Source organism: Macaca nemestrina, chromosome X (assembly GCF_043159975.1).
Source record: "Macaca nemestrina isolate mMacNem1 chromosome X, mMacNem.hap1, whole genome shotgun sequence".
NCBI classification, from domain to species: Eukaryota; Metazoa; Chordata; class Mammalia; order Primates; family Cercopithecidae; genus Macaca; species Macaca nemestrina.
Window position 1 is genome coordinate 6,003,461 of NC_092145.1, and position 18,697 is coordinate 6,022,157.

General features: G+C 42.5%; 1 protein-coding gene and 1 pseudogene across 3 annotated transcripts; both read right to left on the bottom strand.

The window, feature by feature from the left end:
* Positions 1 to 1,307: 1,307 nt before the first annotated feature.
* Positions 1,308 to 2,011, bottom strand: LOC112429210 (deoxyuridine 5'-triphosphate nucleotidohydrolase, mitochondrial-like; annotated as a pseudogene).
* A 7,951-nt stretch (positions 2,012 to 9,962) lies between these two features.
* LOC105495903 (melanoma-associated antigen 8) lies at positions 9,963 to 14,645 on the bottom strand. 3 transcript variants are annotated; one of them, XM_011765842.2, is made up of 4 exons: positions 14,549 to 14,645; positions 12,495 to 12,773; positions 11,654 to 11,715; positions 9,963 to 11,578 (listed from the first exon to the last, which is right to left on the bottom strand). In XM_011765842.2, exon 4 carries the CDS (start codon positions 11,513 to 11,515, stop codon positions 10,556 to 10,558), a length of 960 nt encoding a protein of 319 aa, XP_011764144.2. In that variant the 5' UTR covers positions 11,516 to 11,578; positions 11,654 to 11,715; positions 12,495 to 12,773; positions 14,549 to 14,645; the 3' UTR covers positions 9,963 to 10,555. The 3 variants fall into 3 exon arrangements, with proteins under 3 accessions (XP_011764144.2, XP_011764141.2, XP_011764142.2); XM_011765839.2 differs by lacking the exon at positions 12,495 to 12,773; XM_011765840.2 differs by lacking the exon at positions 12,495 to 12,773 and having other exon boundaries at positions 11,654 to 11,966.
* Positions 14,646 to 18,697: the final 4,052 nt, after the last annotated feature.

Genomic DNA, 18,697 nt, shown 5'->3' on the forward strand with positions numbered 1-18,697 from the left:
CTTTCCCTTCACCTTCCACCATGAATGTAAGTTTCCTGAGGGCCTCTCCAGCTATGTGGAACTGTGAGTCAATTAAACGTTTTTTGTTTATAAATTACCCAGTCTCAGGAAGTTACTTATAGCAGTGTGAAAATGGACTAATACAAATGCTTTGTCTGAAAGATTTTCAAAAGAAAAGAGGGAGAAATGTGAAAGAAACATAAAAATGTGGGACCGCCATTCACCATGCCAAAAGAAGAAAATGAGGCTGAAAGCTGAGTCATGTAAGAAGCTGCCTTTCCTTTTGTTCCTAAGCAGATAGCTACAGATAAAAGGTTAAGTCTATCCACAGGTAGCTATTCTACATTCACTTGATCTTACATAAAGTGCCGATTTACTGAGAGAGAGAGGAATGCATAACTGATTATTCCCCTACCCACTCCTATTTCTCTCACAACATGTATATTCAGTAATGTGACCATGCCTACTCTCTATCTCCTCCATCTTGCTTTTACCCTTTAAAAATTGAACCCCTCAAAATCATCTTTGAAGAAAGGCACAGACCTATCTCCTGGGCATGTCTTTAACATTGGCAAAATAAACTTCCAAATTGATTGAGACCTGTCTCAGATACTTTTTAGTTTTCAGATGAAATTCAGGGGAACAAACTAAATGTAACAAATCCCAAGATACATGTATTTTCATGAACATACCTCTACCGGTCAACAGGTATCTACCAAGAGAAATACAAAAATGAAAAAATAAACTGAAGACTCTTTTCTCACCATCACAAAGAATCTTAAGTTGTTGTTGTTGTTTTTTTTTTTTAATTAGACTAGTGAAGAGAAGGGAAGAACCAGGAATAACTTTTAACTCCCCTTTTCATTTTTTAAAAATTTCTTTTGGTTCAGCTTATGCAATATTTTGTATCCATGTAAGAATCCAAATTTATTGAATAAAAAACATTGCTAATGATTTAAAGCAATTAAAGCAAAATAAATTGCTAAAGGGGTATAATTTATTGAGTTAAATAATACAAATTTTTTCCATATTAGTAATGGATATTCATTTGATTTTTAAAAAGACACTGTTTGAATTAGGTCATCACAAAGCAGATTTACATAAAACTGTTAATTGGAGCAAAACAACACATTTTTTTTATGTGATCTGAACAGAGGAACTCTGCTTGATCAAAAGAAAATGCAGTAGCTTTAGAAGGTAAAGCTGTTAAGTTTACCGAAGTACAAAACAACAAAACACTTTAAGCAAAAACTCTTTATTTTTCAGAAAAAGGTATGATTTCTCCTTTTCTATTCTTGACATAAATTTTAATTATTTCCAGTGGAACCTAAACCTCCTGAATGCCTTTCAGTTTCATCCAGAGCTTGAACTTCTACTTATGGATAAAAAATCTGTTCACACAATAAGAATACTTGGACACAGGGTGGGGAACATCACACACTGGGGCCTGTTAGGGGGTGGGGGACTGGGGGAGGGATAGCATTACGAGAAATGCCTAACATAAGTGACGAGTTAATGGGTGCAGCAAACCAACATGGCACATGTATATCTATTTAACAAACCTGCATGTTGTGCACATGTACCCTAGAACTTAAAGTATAAAAAAAATCTGTTCACAAAAAAGTCGTGAAATTTGATCACCTTTTTTGACTTCAAACCTTTCTTTACCAAAATTAAGCAGGACAGTGCCAACATTTCCTGTATACTCTTCATCTATGACACCAGCTCCTATATCTATAAAGTGTTTTGCAGCCAGGCCAGACCAGAGCCACTCCTCCATAACATCCAGAAGGAAGAGCTATCTGAATGTTCGTTTTCATAAAAGCTTACTCCATAGATGGTATTGTATAATCATAGGCATTATACATAATCCACGGTCAGTCAACACTCATGGGTCAGAGCCATGGCATGCTTGGAGAGTGGGCAAAGCACAGCTGCATGCTGCCCTCCTCAGCAGGCCAGGCCTACTTGCTGGGAAAGAAATGGAAGCTATCTCTTTGGAGCAGGGCATGGCAGAGCAAAAGATGAGCAGAAGAAAGAGCCCAGAGAGCGAGAGCACAGGATGAACCCAAGTTCACTTTGATTATGTGGCAGTTAGCACCAGTGTCTCCATTCTGTTTTGGTCTGTTTTTCCTGGGACCTGGGGACAGACCTTAGTCCAAAACAATGACTCGTAGGAATTCATTTAACACAAACAAATTTTGTAAATGGGCAAAAAATATCAATATACACTTCCCCTAAGTGGACGTACACATGACAAATAAGCACATGAAAAAATACTGTCCATCTCATCTATTAGAGAATGAGAATTAAACCATGATGACATAGCAAAACACATATTTGAAAATGACTGAAAATTTTTTTTTTTTTTTTTTTTTTTGTGGCGGAGTCTTGCTCTTGTTGCCCAGGCTGGAGGGCAGTGGCGCAATCTCGGCTCACTGCAACCTCGACCTCCTGGATTCAGGCTTCCCCTGCCTCAGCCTCCTAAAGCTGGGATTACAGGCACCTGCCACCATGCCCGGCTAGTTTATGTACTTTTAGTAGAGACGGAGTTTTGCCATGTTGCCCAGGCTGGTCTCAAACTCCTGACCTCAGGTGATCTGCCCGCCTCAGTCTCCCAAAGTGCTGGGATTACAGGTGTGAACCACTGCACCTGGCCGAAAATGACTGAATTAAAAAATAAAGATATTACTAAGTGTTAGCAAGGATGAAGAAAATCTTGTATGTTGCTAGTGGGAATTATGAAATGGTACAACCACTGTGGAAAATGATTTGGTAATTTCATTTTTTTTCTAGTTTTGCAGTTTGTACTGCATTTATTTTTAAAAAACATTTTATTTAATTATTTTTTGTTTCTCTCCAACTTTTATTTTTGCTTTAGGGGCACATGTTCATTACATAGGTAAATTGCATGTCATGGGGGTTCGGTGCATCAATTTTATATCATTCAGGTAATAAGCATAGTACCAGATAGGTAGTTTTGTTTGTTTTTGAGAAAGAGTCTCACTCTCTCACCCAGGCTGGAGTGCAGTGACGTGATCTCGGCTTGTTGCAACCCCTGGGTTCAAGCGATTCTCACGCCCCAGCCTCTTGAGTAGCTGGGATTACAGGCATACATCACCACGCCTGGCTAATTTTTGTATTTTTAGTAGAGATGGGATTTCACCATGTTGGCCAGGCTGGTCTCGAACTCCTGACCACCCACCTCAGCCTCCCAAAGTGCTGGGATTACAGGCATAAGCCACCGTGCCCAGCCAAAAAAGGTAAGTACTCCCATCTCTACCCTCAAGTAGGCCCCAGTGTTTCTTTTTCCCTCCTTTGTGTCCGTGTATACTCTATGTTTAGCTTCTACTTACAAGTGAAGACATGCGGGTATTTGGTTTTCTGTTCTGCACTAATTTGCTTAGGATAATGGCTTCCAGCTGCATCATTGTTGCCGCAGAGGGCATTATTTCTTTCTTTTAATGATGCGTAATAGTCCATGGTGTATGTATACCATATTTTCTTTATCCAGTCTACCACTGACAGGGATCAAGGTTAATTCCATGCCTTTGTTATTGTGGGTAGTGCTGTGATGAACATTTGTGTGCATGTGTCTTTATGGTGGAAAAATTTGTATTCCTTTGGGTACATACCCAGTAATAGGATTGCTAGGTGAATTGGTAGATCTGTTTTCAGTTCTTGGAGAAATTTCCAAACTACTTTCCACAGTGGCTGAAGTAATTTACATTCCCACCAGCAGTGTATAAATGTTCCCTTTCCTCACAACCTTAGCAGCATCTGTTATTTTTGACTTTTTAATAGTAGCCATCTTATATAATGATATCTCATTGTGGTTTTGATTTGCATTTCTCTAATATTAGCAATGTTGGACACTTTTTCATATGCTTGTTGGCCACTTGTACGGCTTCTTTTGAGAAATGCCTACTCTTGTCCTTTGCCCAGTTTCAGTGGGGTTGTTTTTGCTTGTTAATTTGTTGATCTTTCTTATAGATTGTGGATATTAGACTTTTGTTGGATGCATAGTTTGCAAATATTTTCTCCCATTCTGTAGCTTGTCTGTTTACTCTGTTGATAGTTTCTTTTGATGTGCAAAAGCTTTTTAGTTTAATTACGTCTCATTTGTCAATTTTTGTTTTTGTTGCAATTGCTTTTGGAATCTGCATCATGAAATCTTTGCCAAGGCCTAGTTCCAGAATGGTATTTCCTAGGTTTCCTTCTAGGATTTTTATAGTTTTAGATTTTTGAATTAAGTCTTCAATCTAGTTTTAGTTGATGAATTAAAGATTAATCCATCTTGAGTTGAAACTGGAAGGGGCCCAAATTAAATCTTCTGCCTATGGCTAGCCATTTATTCCAGCACCATTTATTAAATAGGGAGTCATTTCCTCATTGCTTGTTTTTATCAATTTTGTTGAATGTCAGATGGTTGTATGTGTGTGGTTTTATTTATTTCTGGGTTCCCTAACCTGTTTCATTGGTTTATGTGTCTGTTTTTCTACCAATATTATTGCTGTTTTGGTTACTGTAGCTTTATAGTACAGTTTAGAGTTGACTAGTGTGATGCCTGTGGCTGTGCTCTTTTTGCTTAGGATTGCTGTGGCTATTTACATTCTTTTTTTGGTTCTGTATGAACTGTAGAATATTTTTTTCTAATTACATAAAGATGTCATTGGTAGTTTGATAGAAATAGCATTAAATCAGTGGCACATATACACCATGGAATACTATGCAGCCATAAAAAAAGGATGATGAGCTCATGTCCTTTGTAGGGACATGGGTGAAGCTGGAAACCATCATTCTGAGCAAACTATTGCAAGGACAGAAAACCAAACACTGCATGTTCTCACTCATAGGTGGGAATTGAACAATGAGAACACTTGGACACAGGGTGGGGAACATCATACACCAGGGCCTGTTGTGGGGTAGGGGGAGGGGGGAAGGATAGCATTAGAGATATACCTAATGTAAATGATGAGTTACGGGTGCAGCACACCAACATGACACATGTATACATATGTAACAAACCTGCATGTTGTGCACATGTACCCTAGAACTTAAAGTATAATAAAAAATAATAATAAAAACAAATCAATAATAAAAAGAAAGAAATTATAAAAATAAAAAAATTTTAAAAAATCAGTAAATTGCTTTAGGCAGTATGGCCATTTTAACAATATTGATTCTTCCTATTCATGAGCATGGAGTATTTTTCCATTAGTCTGTGTCAACTTCAATTTCTTTCAGCAGTGTTTTGTAATTCTTATTGTAGAGATCTTTCACTTCCTTGATTAGTTGTATTCCTAGGTATTTTATAATTTCATCGTTATTGTGAATGGGATTTTGTTTTTGATTTGGCTCTCTTTGTGAATGCTGTTGACGTATAGAAATACTACTGATTTTTGTACACTGATTTTGTATCTTGAGACTTTGCTGAGGTTATTTATCTGATCTAGGAGCTTCTGGGCACAGACTATAAGGTTTTGTTGTCATAAAACCATATCATCTACTAAGACTTCCTCTCTTCCTATTTGGATGCCTTTTTGTATCTTTTTGTTGCCTGATTGCTCTGACTAGGAATTCCAGTACCATGTGGAGTACGAGTGGTGGGAGTGTGGATCTTTGTCTTGTTCCACTTCTCATGGGGAATGCTTCCAGCTTTTGGTCATTCAATATGATGTTGGCTGTGCATTTTTCATAGATGGCTCATATTATTTTGAGGTATGTTCTTTCCATGCCTAGTTGTTTGAAGGCATTTTCCAATGTGGACATATTCATGACAAATAAGCACATGAAAAATTATTCTACATCACAGCTATTAGAGAAATGCATATTAAACCATAATGAGATATGGTAACATATATTTGAAAAAGATATTTAAAAGTCATGGCTGGGCACTGTGACTCAAAGCCTGTAATTCCAGGACTTTGGGAGACTGAGGCAGGTGGATCACTTGAGGCCAGTAGATTGAGACCAGCCTGGCCAACATGGTGAAACTCCATCTCTACTAAAAATACAAAAAAAAAAAAAAAAAAAAATTAGCCAGGCGTGACGGTGCACGCCTGTAATTTCAACTACTCGGGTGGCTGAGGCAGGAGACTGGCTTGAACCCAGGAGGCAGAGGCTGTAGTGAGCTGAGATCACACCACTGCACTCCAGCCTGGGCAAGAGAGTGAGACTCTGTCTCAAAAAAAACAAAAAAACAAAAAAACAAAAAAAAAAACCACAACGACAACAACAAAGAACCATTACTAAGTGCTACCAAAGATGAAGAACAATTTTAAATCTGATATGTTGCTAGTGGGAATTATGAAAATGGTACAACCATTGTGGAAAATGATTTGATGGTGGTGGTTCCCTAAATCTACACATGGGCTAAGGCCACAGAACAGGACACATAAAGAAAACAAAATTACTGTTAATTTAAATAATGAAATTAAAAATTAAAAAAAGCAAGTTGGAGTGATTACATTGAGTAAACTTTTTAAAACTTTATAGGAAGGAAAATTACCATGGATAAATAGGGACATTATGCAATGATAAAAGAGTTAATTAAGAAACAAGACATAATCCCGTTAATTCACCTAAAAGCATTATTTCAAAATATGCAAAACAACATCTGATAGAACTGAAAGGATAAATAGTCAAATCTACACTTGCATTTGGAGACTGCAAAACTCCTCTCTGAGTAAATGGCTGAAGTAGACAGAAACTCTGCAAGGTTATAGAAGAAACTGACAACACAAGGAACTAACTTGATCTGATTGGCCTTTACTGGACACTCCACAGAATAAGAACAGAATGTATAATATTTTCAAGTGTATGTGGAATTTTTACCAAGATAGACCATTAAACAACCCATAAAAAATTTAAAACAACCAAAATTGTACAAAGTGTAGTTTAAAAATCTATAAAGGAATAAAGTACAAATATAACAAAGGACATACCTATAAAGTCCCCAAGTATTTTTAAATAAACAACACATTGTTACTACTTTATGTTTAAAAAAATTCTTGAGGAAAACTAAAAAATATTTTCTGATAAATAAAAATGGAAATACGATGTTTTAAAATTTGTGGAATTCAGCTAAGGTAGTGCCTATGGAAACATTTATGTCCTTAAATGCTTACATTAGAAAGTAACGAAGGGCTCAAATAAAACATCTAAAATTTGCTCTTAAATAACCAGTAGAGGAAAAGTACATTAAAACTAAGGCAAAGAAAGAGACGGGGTGGTAAAGATAGGAAGAGAAAAATTAATGAAATTAAAATTTCAGAAATTTCAGAGAAACAATAAATGAACTTTACAAAACCAATAGTTAGCTTTTTTGATAGATCAGACAAGTCCTAATGTCTGATGTCAATCTGAGAAATTAAAAAAAATATTGTTGTTGAGAAGCATTGGCTTTGAACACAGCTAGAAATAAAGGCAACTATACACAAACTATAATTTGTCATGATAACTACACCCTTAATTTCTTGGAGAAGGTTCTGAGATCAGATTTTCTTTGAATTTCTCTTAATTTGTAAGGGACTGCTATGTGTCAGATGCTTCCAAATACATTAACCCATCTAATTTGAAGATAATCCTGTAAGGTCAGCTGGGTGAGTTCACCTTCTTCACTCCATAGCATTTTCTGCACTTCCTTTTGCAACACCATCTGTCTTCTCAGTAGGCTGAGGATTTCCTCTTTCCATCTGATGCAGGGGCAGAATCCTACCCACCTTCTCTGCTACCCTCCACATGATTGCTGTTGTCTGAACACCTGTATAGGTGCCACTAGTCACACTGAAAGCCAGTATGTTCCTGGGGGCAGATGCCAAACAGGAGGCAGTGGAAGGCTGGTTCTTTTCAAATTCCAGCTGGCATGTCCACCAAGGAACAGTTTCTCACATCCTAGGAGAAGCCCAGGATTTGTAAGAATTCAGTTTCAGGAGATGGCTGCTCTTCTTCTACCTTTTATGAAGGAATGGGATTCCTGAGCACCATCCATTTGCCTGTTCAGTCCCCAGCTTTGAACAAGAAGCTCATTACAATCCTTCTGCAAATATGCTAGTGACTTAGACAAACTACTCTCTACCTTCCGTGCTGTATCCCAAGAATCAAGAGATTATGTGCAATGCAGACTCCACTCACACCCCACTGAGAGAACAAAGAGTATTTAGAGGACTCCCAGGGAGAGAGGACCAGGTGTCTAAAGTCACAGTCCAGAGTGGCTGTGGCTGTGGGACAGGACTGAGGTTGAGTGGTGGAAAAGTCAGGGAACTTTTGCAGGGGATAGGAATGTTCCATGTCCTGGGGAAGGCAGGTGATTCTGTGCAGCCTCAAGATGTAGCAGGGAAGAGCAAGCAGCAGGCTAGGTTCCCAGAGATGGAACAGAGGGTACATGAGGGGGACCAGATGAAGGGTGTTGTAATTCAGGAAAGTGCTGGAGCCAGACAGAAATGCTGGCTTGGAGTGTACTTGTCCTATATGCTGAAGGAGAGAATCCAATATGTGGATGAGCACTTGTAGGCTCTCCCATAACATGTTTGATAATAGGTACTCAACAGAAAGCACCCAACAGTCAGCTCCCAGGGGAACCACCATGCCCCTAATGCTGTTTGATTCTCATTGTCACCTTCTTTTGGCCTGCTTTTAGTACCTTGGCCTCAGGCTCCTTCTTTTTGTCACCTGAGAGACATGATGCAGTGCTGAGAAATAAACTACTTGCTACTCAGGAGGTGGGCGTCAGACTGTCAGGAATGGGAAGAGCATGGGCTCCACAGGAATCACACTAGAGATCTGGTTCCAGCCCTATTACTAGCCATGTGATCCTGGGAAATGCCCAAGCCCTGTGAGCCTTGGGTTCTTCATCTGTGAAGCAGGTGTGATGATCCCTGTTCAATAGCACTGTTGGAGTGTATGCAATGTAAATGATGCACCTGGCTCAGGGCCTTGTGTAATTTAGAAGTTTAAAGAACGGCAGATGACTATATTTCTACTACTTGACCCCCGATCCTAGCACTCTCGGATTTTGTTCTTGTTGATTTCTCCAGGACTTATCAGAAAATATGCAGCTTATTAGGATCTGGAAGAATTACTTAGCCAAAAAAGGAAGTTTTGTCAATGAATTTCAGTAAGCTTACCCACTCAGAGGGTATACTTCAAAAATTCAATGTGCAGGAGTCTTCCTCAACTGGAATGCAACTCAGAGCTCCTAGAATATGAGTCAAGAATAAAGTCCTTCCCTCTTTCTCAGCTTCTTTTCCATCTAAACCACCATTTTCATTCATTATATCACCACCCCAAATCTTTCCCTTGTTAAAACTGGCCAAATTGCGCTTCAGATAAGCTAATCAGAATGTCTTTTTAATACAGTCAGCTCTGGCTCTCACAACCAGGAAAACAAGCACATGTCCAGTGGCATCTGGGCCTCACATCTCAGCAGATTCATGCTTATCTCTCAGGAAACCCATGTGTATGATGGGTATCCATCACCAACTTTGTGTGCTGTGTTCAACCGCACTGAGACAAGAGTGCAGGACACCTCCCATTCCTGCCCCAGGAGGAGATGCCTCTCTGTTTCATCCACCATCCAAAAGGAACTGCTGAGCAGGTTTCCCTTCCAAGCTTTTCTCTTGTCCTCTGAGAATCTGGCTCTGGCCCCACCCCGCTTCATTAGAATCAGCTCACCCAAAAGGTACTGCAGTTTCCCAAAGCCCAAAAGGCCTTGGCTCAGGGCATGTACACTCCACCACTCTCACCTGTTGCTCCACATGCTCATCCCTCTTATTTTCCCTTTAGATCTTAAAGGATACCTGGCCACCTTAGTTATGTGACTGCAGATACTAGACTCTACTACCCTAAGGTCAGGGGTGGGCCTGGCTTACCTTAGCATCTCCAGTACTAACCCAGCGCCTTCCAAATAGCAGAAGCTCAATGAATGTTTTGGGAAAAAATGAGCCAGTGAGCAGGGGGACTTATTTATTCATATTTAATTCAGTTTCATTCTCAAAGAAGCCAAGCAAATCCAGATACATAGGGTACACCAAGAGGTACAAAGGAGGCAAGAATTAACTATTGTTTAATTTCTTTATGTCTTTATCTCATGTATTTTACTGCTATGTTGTTTCACATTTCTAAAAAACCTTAATCCTCTGCTCTTATAGTGTCTGAATTCAAGAAACAACATGGGTTTCCCAATATAAATGAAAAGCAAGACGCTTACTCCTAAACTATATAAAAAGCAGTAAGTCTGTCTACTGTCATACATAAAATGAATGTTGAAGTTCATTATACCATCCATTAAAAGGAACATTGGAACAATTCCAAAAGGAAACAAAGATAAACCTCCAAATCACCCAATAGAACAGGAACTGAGAGACGGTCCACACTGTGTTCCCTCACACCCAACATGCTCCCCACTACTGAGAACGGTGACTGCTGTCTTCAAACAGAGTGAAGAATGGGTCTCATGTAACAGGACAGGAAAGGGGTTGTTTGTGGCCCTGGAAAGTGCACTGGCCCAGGCCCTCCAGCAACCTGCGCCACTGACCCTAGCTGCAACTCCTGCTCAGACTCCTTCTTTCTCCTCTCCTAAAGCCTCTTCATGCAGGGATGGGTAGGAAATGCGAACTCTTGCATTGACCCTGACCACATGCTCCAGGACTTTCACATAGCTGGTTTCAGCGAGGGCCCTTGGACCCCACAGGAACTCGTAGCGCACAGGATCACTGCCGGGCACCTGGCGGTACTCCAGGTAGTTCTCTTGCACCCAATCTTGGGTGAGCAGCTTCCTGAGCTTCCAATAGACACTATGCTCCCTCCCATCATACAGCCCCATCACACTCAACGCTTCCCAGATTGCCTCCTCAGGAGCACAGCTGCCCTTCATTAAGATCATGCCCAGAACGATTATCAGGAGGCCGGTCTTGGGCGTGCTCTGATCGTCACCCAGCAGGCCGTCATAGGAGAGGCCCAGGCAGGTGACAAGGACGTAGCAGTGGCCGGCGGGGTCCACTTCCTTCACGTCAATGCCAAAGATCACCTGCATGCACTCAGAGGCTTTGCTGAAGATCTCAGGAAAGTGGTTCTTGTAATTTTTGATGACACTCTCCAGCATTTCTGCCTTTGTGACCGGCTCCTTAATTTGATATTTGCGGAGCAGGAAATGAACTAACTCAGCCACTTTCTCATCAAGTGCTTCCCGGAAAAGGGACTCCAGGTGAGCTGGGTCTGGGGAGGTGCTTGGCCCCTCCTCTTCATTGCTGCTGGAAACCTCATTGGATTGGCTCCATAGAGTGTCGTCGGTGACGGTCAGGGAAGAGGAGGCACCCCGAGGACTCTGGGCAGGACTCAGTGACCCAGAATCAGGCACCTCCTCCAGGGTTCCCGCGATCAGAGTAGAGGAGGAGGATGCAGCCTTCTGCTCCTCAGTTGTGGGAATCTGCACATCCATAAGCCCCGGTGCATCTCCTTGGGCCTGACGGCCTTCCTCAGCCTTGCAGGACTGACGCTTCTGCCGAAGAAGCATGATGACTCAGGTCAGGGCAGCAGGCGAGTGTGGGCCGGAGCTGGGCAATTGAGACCCACAGGCCTGGGGAGAGAGGAAGCATGTGAGAGGCCTCAGCTGGGTACCACACCCTGGATGCCCTAACAAAGGCCTACTTACAGGTCTCCTTCAGTGCTCCTCTGGGGCCTCCCGACCTCCCGGCTGGCCTGTTCCCTGCGAACCTGAAAGAGGAATTGAGAGGGCATTTCAGGGTGCAGCCTCTGGGCAAAGGCTATGGCTCCAGGACTGACAGAAGGGCTGGTAGAGCCAGAAACTGTGGGGTTCCTGTTGTTTTGATGCTAGAGGGGCCTCTAGTATACATACAGGGGAAACACCACCTCAGCTTGACTGCTGGTACTGCCTGGACTTCTTATGCTCTGTGACTAAAGATACTGCCTCAGACCAAGGCCTCACAGCCTGGTTCCTGGAGCTCCTAGAAATCGAGGGGGAACTCAGGCTGCAGACTACAAGCACAGCCCCAGCACCCCAGTGCTGTCAGGAGGTTGAGCCTGACTCTATGAGCTCGCCACTATTTTGCGTGGATGGTCCTTTCTGTGCTCACTCAGGGCCCTCACCTTTCTCCCGGCAGGGCCCGGATCTGGCCCTTTTGCTGGCCTGAGAAACTTTCAGATCAAGGGTTCACATCCCTGATATGGAAGAGAAGGACGTAAAGGGACCCACATCTGGCCCCATGTGCCCAAGGCCTCCTGGGGAAAAAAGCAATAGCTACAGAAAGTACATTGGGGTCCATGTGTCCTGTCCTAGGGTGAGAAAACAGCAATAGCTACACAAAATACATTGGGGCCCATGTGTCCAAACGTTGATGATCCTGGTTGGTCCTCATCTTGATGCCTCCAGGTTCTGAAACTCTCCCTGGGCTGACTTGAGGCCACTTCCTCAATCCAAGGACCTATCTCCAGGAGACACTAGAAGAGCAAGTGAGGGGATTCCATCCACCCACCTTTTCCTGCACTTCCCATGACTGACAGAAGGTGCAGGGAGGGGTTCGGTCCTGTGTATTTGGTGAGTGGTGTCCTTTGAGTCCCTGACTCCTGGCAGGTCCTTGGCCCTCCCTCTGCTGACCTGAATGCAGCCCCCTCAAACCAAAGCCTTCTTCTCCCTGAGACCAATGAGTCTGGTATCACACAGGGGGCCTCAGCTGCTAGTCCTGCTCATGCTTTTGGGGGTGACAACAGAGGCAGGGCAGATTTCTGTTGGGCTCCCATCTGTTTTTTGCCTGCTAGGAGAACCATCGAGGCTATCCTCAATCTTCCTTCAGTGTTGTCACCTAGACTCTTGTAGATTCTTGGACCAGTGGGTCTGTTGCCCAGATGGGGGTCCTTGCTTTGTCCTGAGTCACTCTGAGAACAAGGTCCTCGCTTCCCTGAGATCCCAAGAGAGAAATGAGGAGCCACCACATCTGATGACCACTGGGTGGGGTGTCCAGGCATGACACTAGGGTCTGTCCCTACTTGTTCTTGAGTGGTGGATTCTAAGGCCTTCAGGGGGTTCTTCATCTTTCCCCTGATGGAGCCTGTCCTTCCTCAACCCACAACACGCTGATATGAGCAGACATCTTCCCTTACCACGAATACCTCATCTTCCTGAGTTTCCCCAACTTCCTGCCCATAGTACAGGTGAGATTGCCACTTAGGGCCACCCTTGATTGGGTTTCCCCAGAGATAATAACCAAAGTTAGCCAGACTTTGTGGGGTCCCTTCTTTCCAGGCCAGGAGTACCCCCAGTCATCACAAAGAGTACACACCTTGGGTCCTGCAGATGTTGTACACACCTTGGGTCCTGCAGATGTTGTGATCCTGTCCCTCTGTTGAACAGGTGTGGCTCCCTCTGCTGAGCTGAGGACGCCCTTCAGACCGAGGTTGCCACCTCCCTGAGACCCGGGAGGCAGAAGTAATGGGGGCACTACACGGACACCCCTGCATGGGATTCCCAAGGCTGACAGAAGTAGTAGGTTTCATGGGGTCTTTCTCTGTCTGGGTGTCATCCAGTTATTCATATTTACTCCACGACAAGGCATGGCCCTTTCCTTCCTGCTGAACCATGGATGTGTCTTGCATGCCAAGGCCACCATCTCCTTGAGGCCACCGATCAGAAAGTTGGGGGGCCACTTCCCTTCCCCACAGTCCTGCCTGGAGTGCCCAGACCTGAGAGCAGGAGCAGGTTTCTTAGGTCAGTGACGGGAGGTCTGCTGAGTCCTCCTTAAGGGCTCTGGGGCACCTCTCTCCAGTGACCTGAGACTTCACTCCTCAAACCACAGCCCTCTCCTTTCTGACACCCTGAAAACGCAACAAGGATGCGCCACATGCAGCCACAGATCATGGGACCTCCCAAGGCTGAGTTCTCCACTGATTTGGAGTCCAAGATCCCCTGAGTCCTCCCTCTTCTTCTTCTCCTTGACTCCTGGCAGGGCTGGGCACCACCCCCCTGCTGACTTGAGTCTCAGTCCCTCAGATTCCTGAGGCCAAATGTGGAGGCGCCTCAGTCTCAGACAGGTAGGGTGGGCCTCCTGTCCTGGGGTCCTGGGTCCCCTCAGGCCTCCCTCATCTCCCAGCATGGCCTGGGACCTCCCTCTGCTCCTCTGAGGCCGTGCTTATGAAGCCCCTTCGCTGCATCATCCCCGGATGGGGACGTCAGAATCAGCTAGCCCGGCCGCCATGCCCGGCCACCATGCCTGGCCGCCATGCCAGGCCGCCATGCCCAGGGCTGACAGTAGGGGCAGCGATGTGCTCTGTGGGGCCTTAGCCCTCCCTCAGGGTCCTGCCCTTGATGCCTGGCAGAACCTGGGCCCTGCCCTCTGCTAACCAGCCCTGCTCTGGTCACACCAAGCTCTCACTCCAGATTCCCCTGTGGCTTAAGCGCAGGGCTGGCTAGGGGTGGCCCAGCCAGACAAGTCTGCCCCCTAGTGGTCCAGGGCTGGCAGCAGGGGAGGCGCTAGATTATTTCGGGTTCTACATGAGGGGTGGGGGCCTCCTCAGTCCTCCCTCAGGGTCTCACCTTGCCTCCTCACAGAGTCTGGGCCCGCTTCCCTCAGTCGATCTCAAGCTGACCCCTTAGAACCAGGCTTCTCTCTGATCTCTGCGGCCACGTCAGTGGCGTCACATCCGTCCACCCAGGGCTCACCTGGGTGGACAGTAGGGGCGGAACCGGATTCCAGTGGGGCGGGGGATGAGGGAGGAGCGGCTCAGTTATCCCTCAAGGTTCTCATCTTGATATCTGGCGGATCCTGGAGCCCCGTACTCTGCTGATAGTGTCTGCCTCCCTCAGACCAAGGTTCTGATTCCAAGTCCCCTGAGGTGGCAGTGGGGGGAAGGGTGTGGAGGGGGGACAAGGCTGCTGGGGTCTTTCAGGGCTGACATGAGGGTCTGAGCTGAATTCTGTGGCCCCTCTATGTGGTGTGGGTGAGCACTCAGTCCTCACTCAGGAGGGTCCTCTTCCTAACTCTTGGCTCTTTTAGGAGATGCTCTGTTTCTGTCACCTCTGAGCATTTGCACAGCTGCACCCCTTGCAGAGAATGGCTGCGGGTCCCAGGCCAGATTCTCCCTGTGGGGTTGCAGCACCTATGATTGTAGTGACCTCTGGGAGAAGAGGCACACCTTCCCACTGGGGCTCTTCCCCAGCTAGAAGAGGATTTTGCAAACCTTTTGTACTAAATGATTTATTTTCACACTGAAGAAGCTGAGTAGCTGCAAGAAATTTGAGATCCTGAGTTTTGAAGTTATCTAACAATTCCTAGTTCACTTTCGTGATTTTCATATTTTAATTCTCATTCATATAGTAAGAAACAAATGTTAAATCTATGCCAATTGTATATGTGCATTATATTTATGTTTATATGCATAAACACGTATGTGTATGTATATGTTCATATTATGTAAGTATAATTATATGTATGTATATGTATATATCTTTACAAATATTTATACATATATGTATGCCGACTATACATACTTATTTTATCAAACAATATTTACTCATATAATGTGTGATTCACTCATACTATTCTATTTCTAGTTCATTATATGTATTTGATTAAAATAATAATATTTTGGAAAGTCAGTCCTAACCTACTCTTTGTTTCTAGTTGTTATTAGCAGAACTCTGGAGCCATAGTCTCTCAATCAATCAAATTTTCCTGGTGTCCTGATAGTACCCCTGGGCTACTGGCCTCGTGTTTTGAGGTGCAGACTCAGATTGTGCATTGATGTGGTATGGTCCTTTAAAACTTTTCCTGCAACTCACCCTGTCATCTGCAGTGGTTGCAGACCTCCTCAACCTCCCTGCCTCTCCACCTGCCCAGAACACAAGTACCAGTTCAACACAGTCTTCAATCTTCCCCAGGGTTTTCTCTGTTTCGTTGTTTAGACTTTGTTGCTGATATTGTTGTTTTATTTTTCTTTTTCCCTTCTTTATTTTTCCACAGTCGATTTTGGAAGTAGAACACGGCAGCCTGGGCTTGATTGTCACTTTGGCAGCTACAGGTAGGCATTCACTCTTTATTTAATTTAAGTAAGATTTACCCCTTTTCCATATTCTGTTCCTCATCAGTGAACATCATATACTACTCCATTTATTTGGGAATTTTTTCTCTGAATCTGTCAGCAGACTTGTACAGTTGCTTCTGTAAATGTCTTGCATGTTTTGGTTAGGCTTCTTCTTCTTTATATTTTGGATTTAAATGCTGTTAGGGATCGTATATTTTTAATTTAATGTTCTAAGTTGCTTATGTGTGGCAAGTCTCTTGTATTCGCTGTGATGGTCTTCGTATGTTGTCTTCTGAAGTCTCTTATTCATTTAAATATTCCGTGTGTCTCTTCCTTTGAATTTTCTTGATAGTCAAATTGTGAAAAATACTATTTATTTCTTTTCAATCTTCATACCTCTTTTTCATCTTGATATTCGTAGCTCTGACTCTTTTTCATTTCGATTTTCAGTGCAGCTATGAATGGTAGCAGTGAAAGCATACATCAATGACTTGCTGCTGACAAGAATGGGAATGCTTCTAACATTTCACGTTCAAGTATGTTTCCTGTCAGTTTTAGAAAATTAAAGTGCCTTTTAATCTTCGTTTGCTAAAAATGTTAATTTGAAAATATAATAAAATTCATTTCAGAGGCTTTTTCTGTGTTTTTATTCCTTGCATATGAGCTGCTTGTTCATTAGTCCACTGTTGTGTTGAATATACAATTATCTATTTAGGACATTTGCTGCAATATGAGTGAACACTTGGCTCACATGTTCATTTTATAAAGGCTGGATGTCTTTATCTGTTTTTTCTTTTTTTCTTTGTTTTTTCCAATGCAGGAGAGGGAGTCTTGGAGAATTCGTTGAATAATTGCCCGTGTTTTGGGATTATTTGGAAGTGTTAAAATGGTGATTCGTTTTCCCTGACCACTTGGTGAAACTGACCCACAAAACTGCCTGCCTTAGAACGGTAGAGGGTGGATTGAGCTTTAAATACATTTTCAGTTTGTGGATGTACCATTGGTTTTATCCATTCACCAATTGGAAAAAGTCTTGATTGTCAATTATAAATAAGCTGCTATATATGTTTTTGTGTACATGATTTTGTGTGTATGAACCTGTTTCGAATTCTCCTTGATAAAACCTAGGAGTACAATTACTGTGTGTAATGGTAAGTCTAAGTTTTGCTATATTAGAAATAGCCAAAAGCCCTTCTAGAGTGAATGTGTTCTTTTTCTTCTCTACCAGCAATGAAAGATAACTCCACATCTTTTGTACAATTTGGTATTTTCAGGTTGTCGCATTGTATCAATTGTAACAGGTGGGTAGAAGAATGTTATTGCTGCTTACATTTGCATTTTTATTGAATAATTATGGTAATCATCTTTTCATATGCTTTTTTTGTGATCTGTGTATCTTCACTGGTGAAGTCTTCAAATCATTTACTATTTTATTGGACTCTTCATTTTTATATGATTGCGTGTTATAAGGTGTTTGTTTATTCAGTATACAAATCCTCTTTCCGACACAGGGTTTACAAGTATTTTCTCCTCATTTTTGGCTTTTTTCCCCATCTTTTAACTGTTTTTTTTTTTTTTTTTTAGTAACCATTTTAGAGTAATTTTAAATTTACAGAAAAGTTGTGAAGACAGTTAAGAGGGTTTTCCTATACATCATGTCCAGTTTCTCCTATTATTAACATCATACAATAATATGATACATTCTTCATAATTCACAAATCAATATTCACCTGCACATTCCTGTCATTGTTTCAGGATCCCATCTAGGATACCATGCTACTTTAGTCATTATGTCTCCTTAGAATCCTCTAAGCTGTGATAGTTTCTCAGACTATTCTTGTTTTTGACGACTTTAACAGTTTTGGGGAGTATTGATCAGGCTATTTGTGGAATTACCCTCATTTGGTATTTGTCTGAGTTTTTTTCATATATAGACTTGAGTAATTGTTTTGGGGTAGGAGACCAGACAGGTGAAATGACATTCTCATTACCTGATATTTTAGCACCATGACTCATCACTGTTGATGTTGACTGATCAACTGGCTGAGGTAGTGTTTGTCAGTATTTCCCTCTGCAAGGTTATTACATTCCCCCCTTTCTGTATTGTGCTTTATAAAAGAAAGTCACTAAGGGCAGCCCATTGGGTAGTAGGGAAGTATGGTCCACCTTCTTGGGAAGGGATAGTATTGACATGAATGATTTGGGATTCTTCTCAATGGGAGATTTGTCTATTCTCCCCCATTATTTGTATTTATTTAACCTTCGATTTATCTCAGATGAACTCATGGCAATTTATTATATGTTTGGGGTTATAATTCAGCACCACTTTTATTTTGCTGCTCAGATTGTTCCATCTTTGTCCATTGGAGGCTCTTTCGGTTGGCTCTGACGTCCCTTTCAAGCAACTGAGTCATTACACTTGTTTGTAGCTCTGTCTTACCTTATGGTATGACAAGATGATGCAGGCTTGTTTTTATATTTCCTGTTCCAGTCATAGAAGAGTCCATTTTCCATGGTTTTCTGCTTCCTTTTATGGGAGAAGAGTACTGGAATGTGAGAGGTAAGTGTTAGGCATGCTCATTGTTCCTGAGGATTTGTTATTCCTAGCCACTTCAATTCTCAGATTAAGGATATATATTTTTGTATATTAACCTGTGTATAT

What these genes read in the sequence shown, in the direction of transcription:
- LOC105495903 (XM_011765839.2), bottom strand. Translation starts at nt 11,515, where the DNA reads ATGCTTCTTCGGCAGAAGCGTCAGTCCTGCAAGGCTGAGGAAGGCCGT.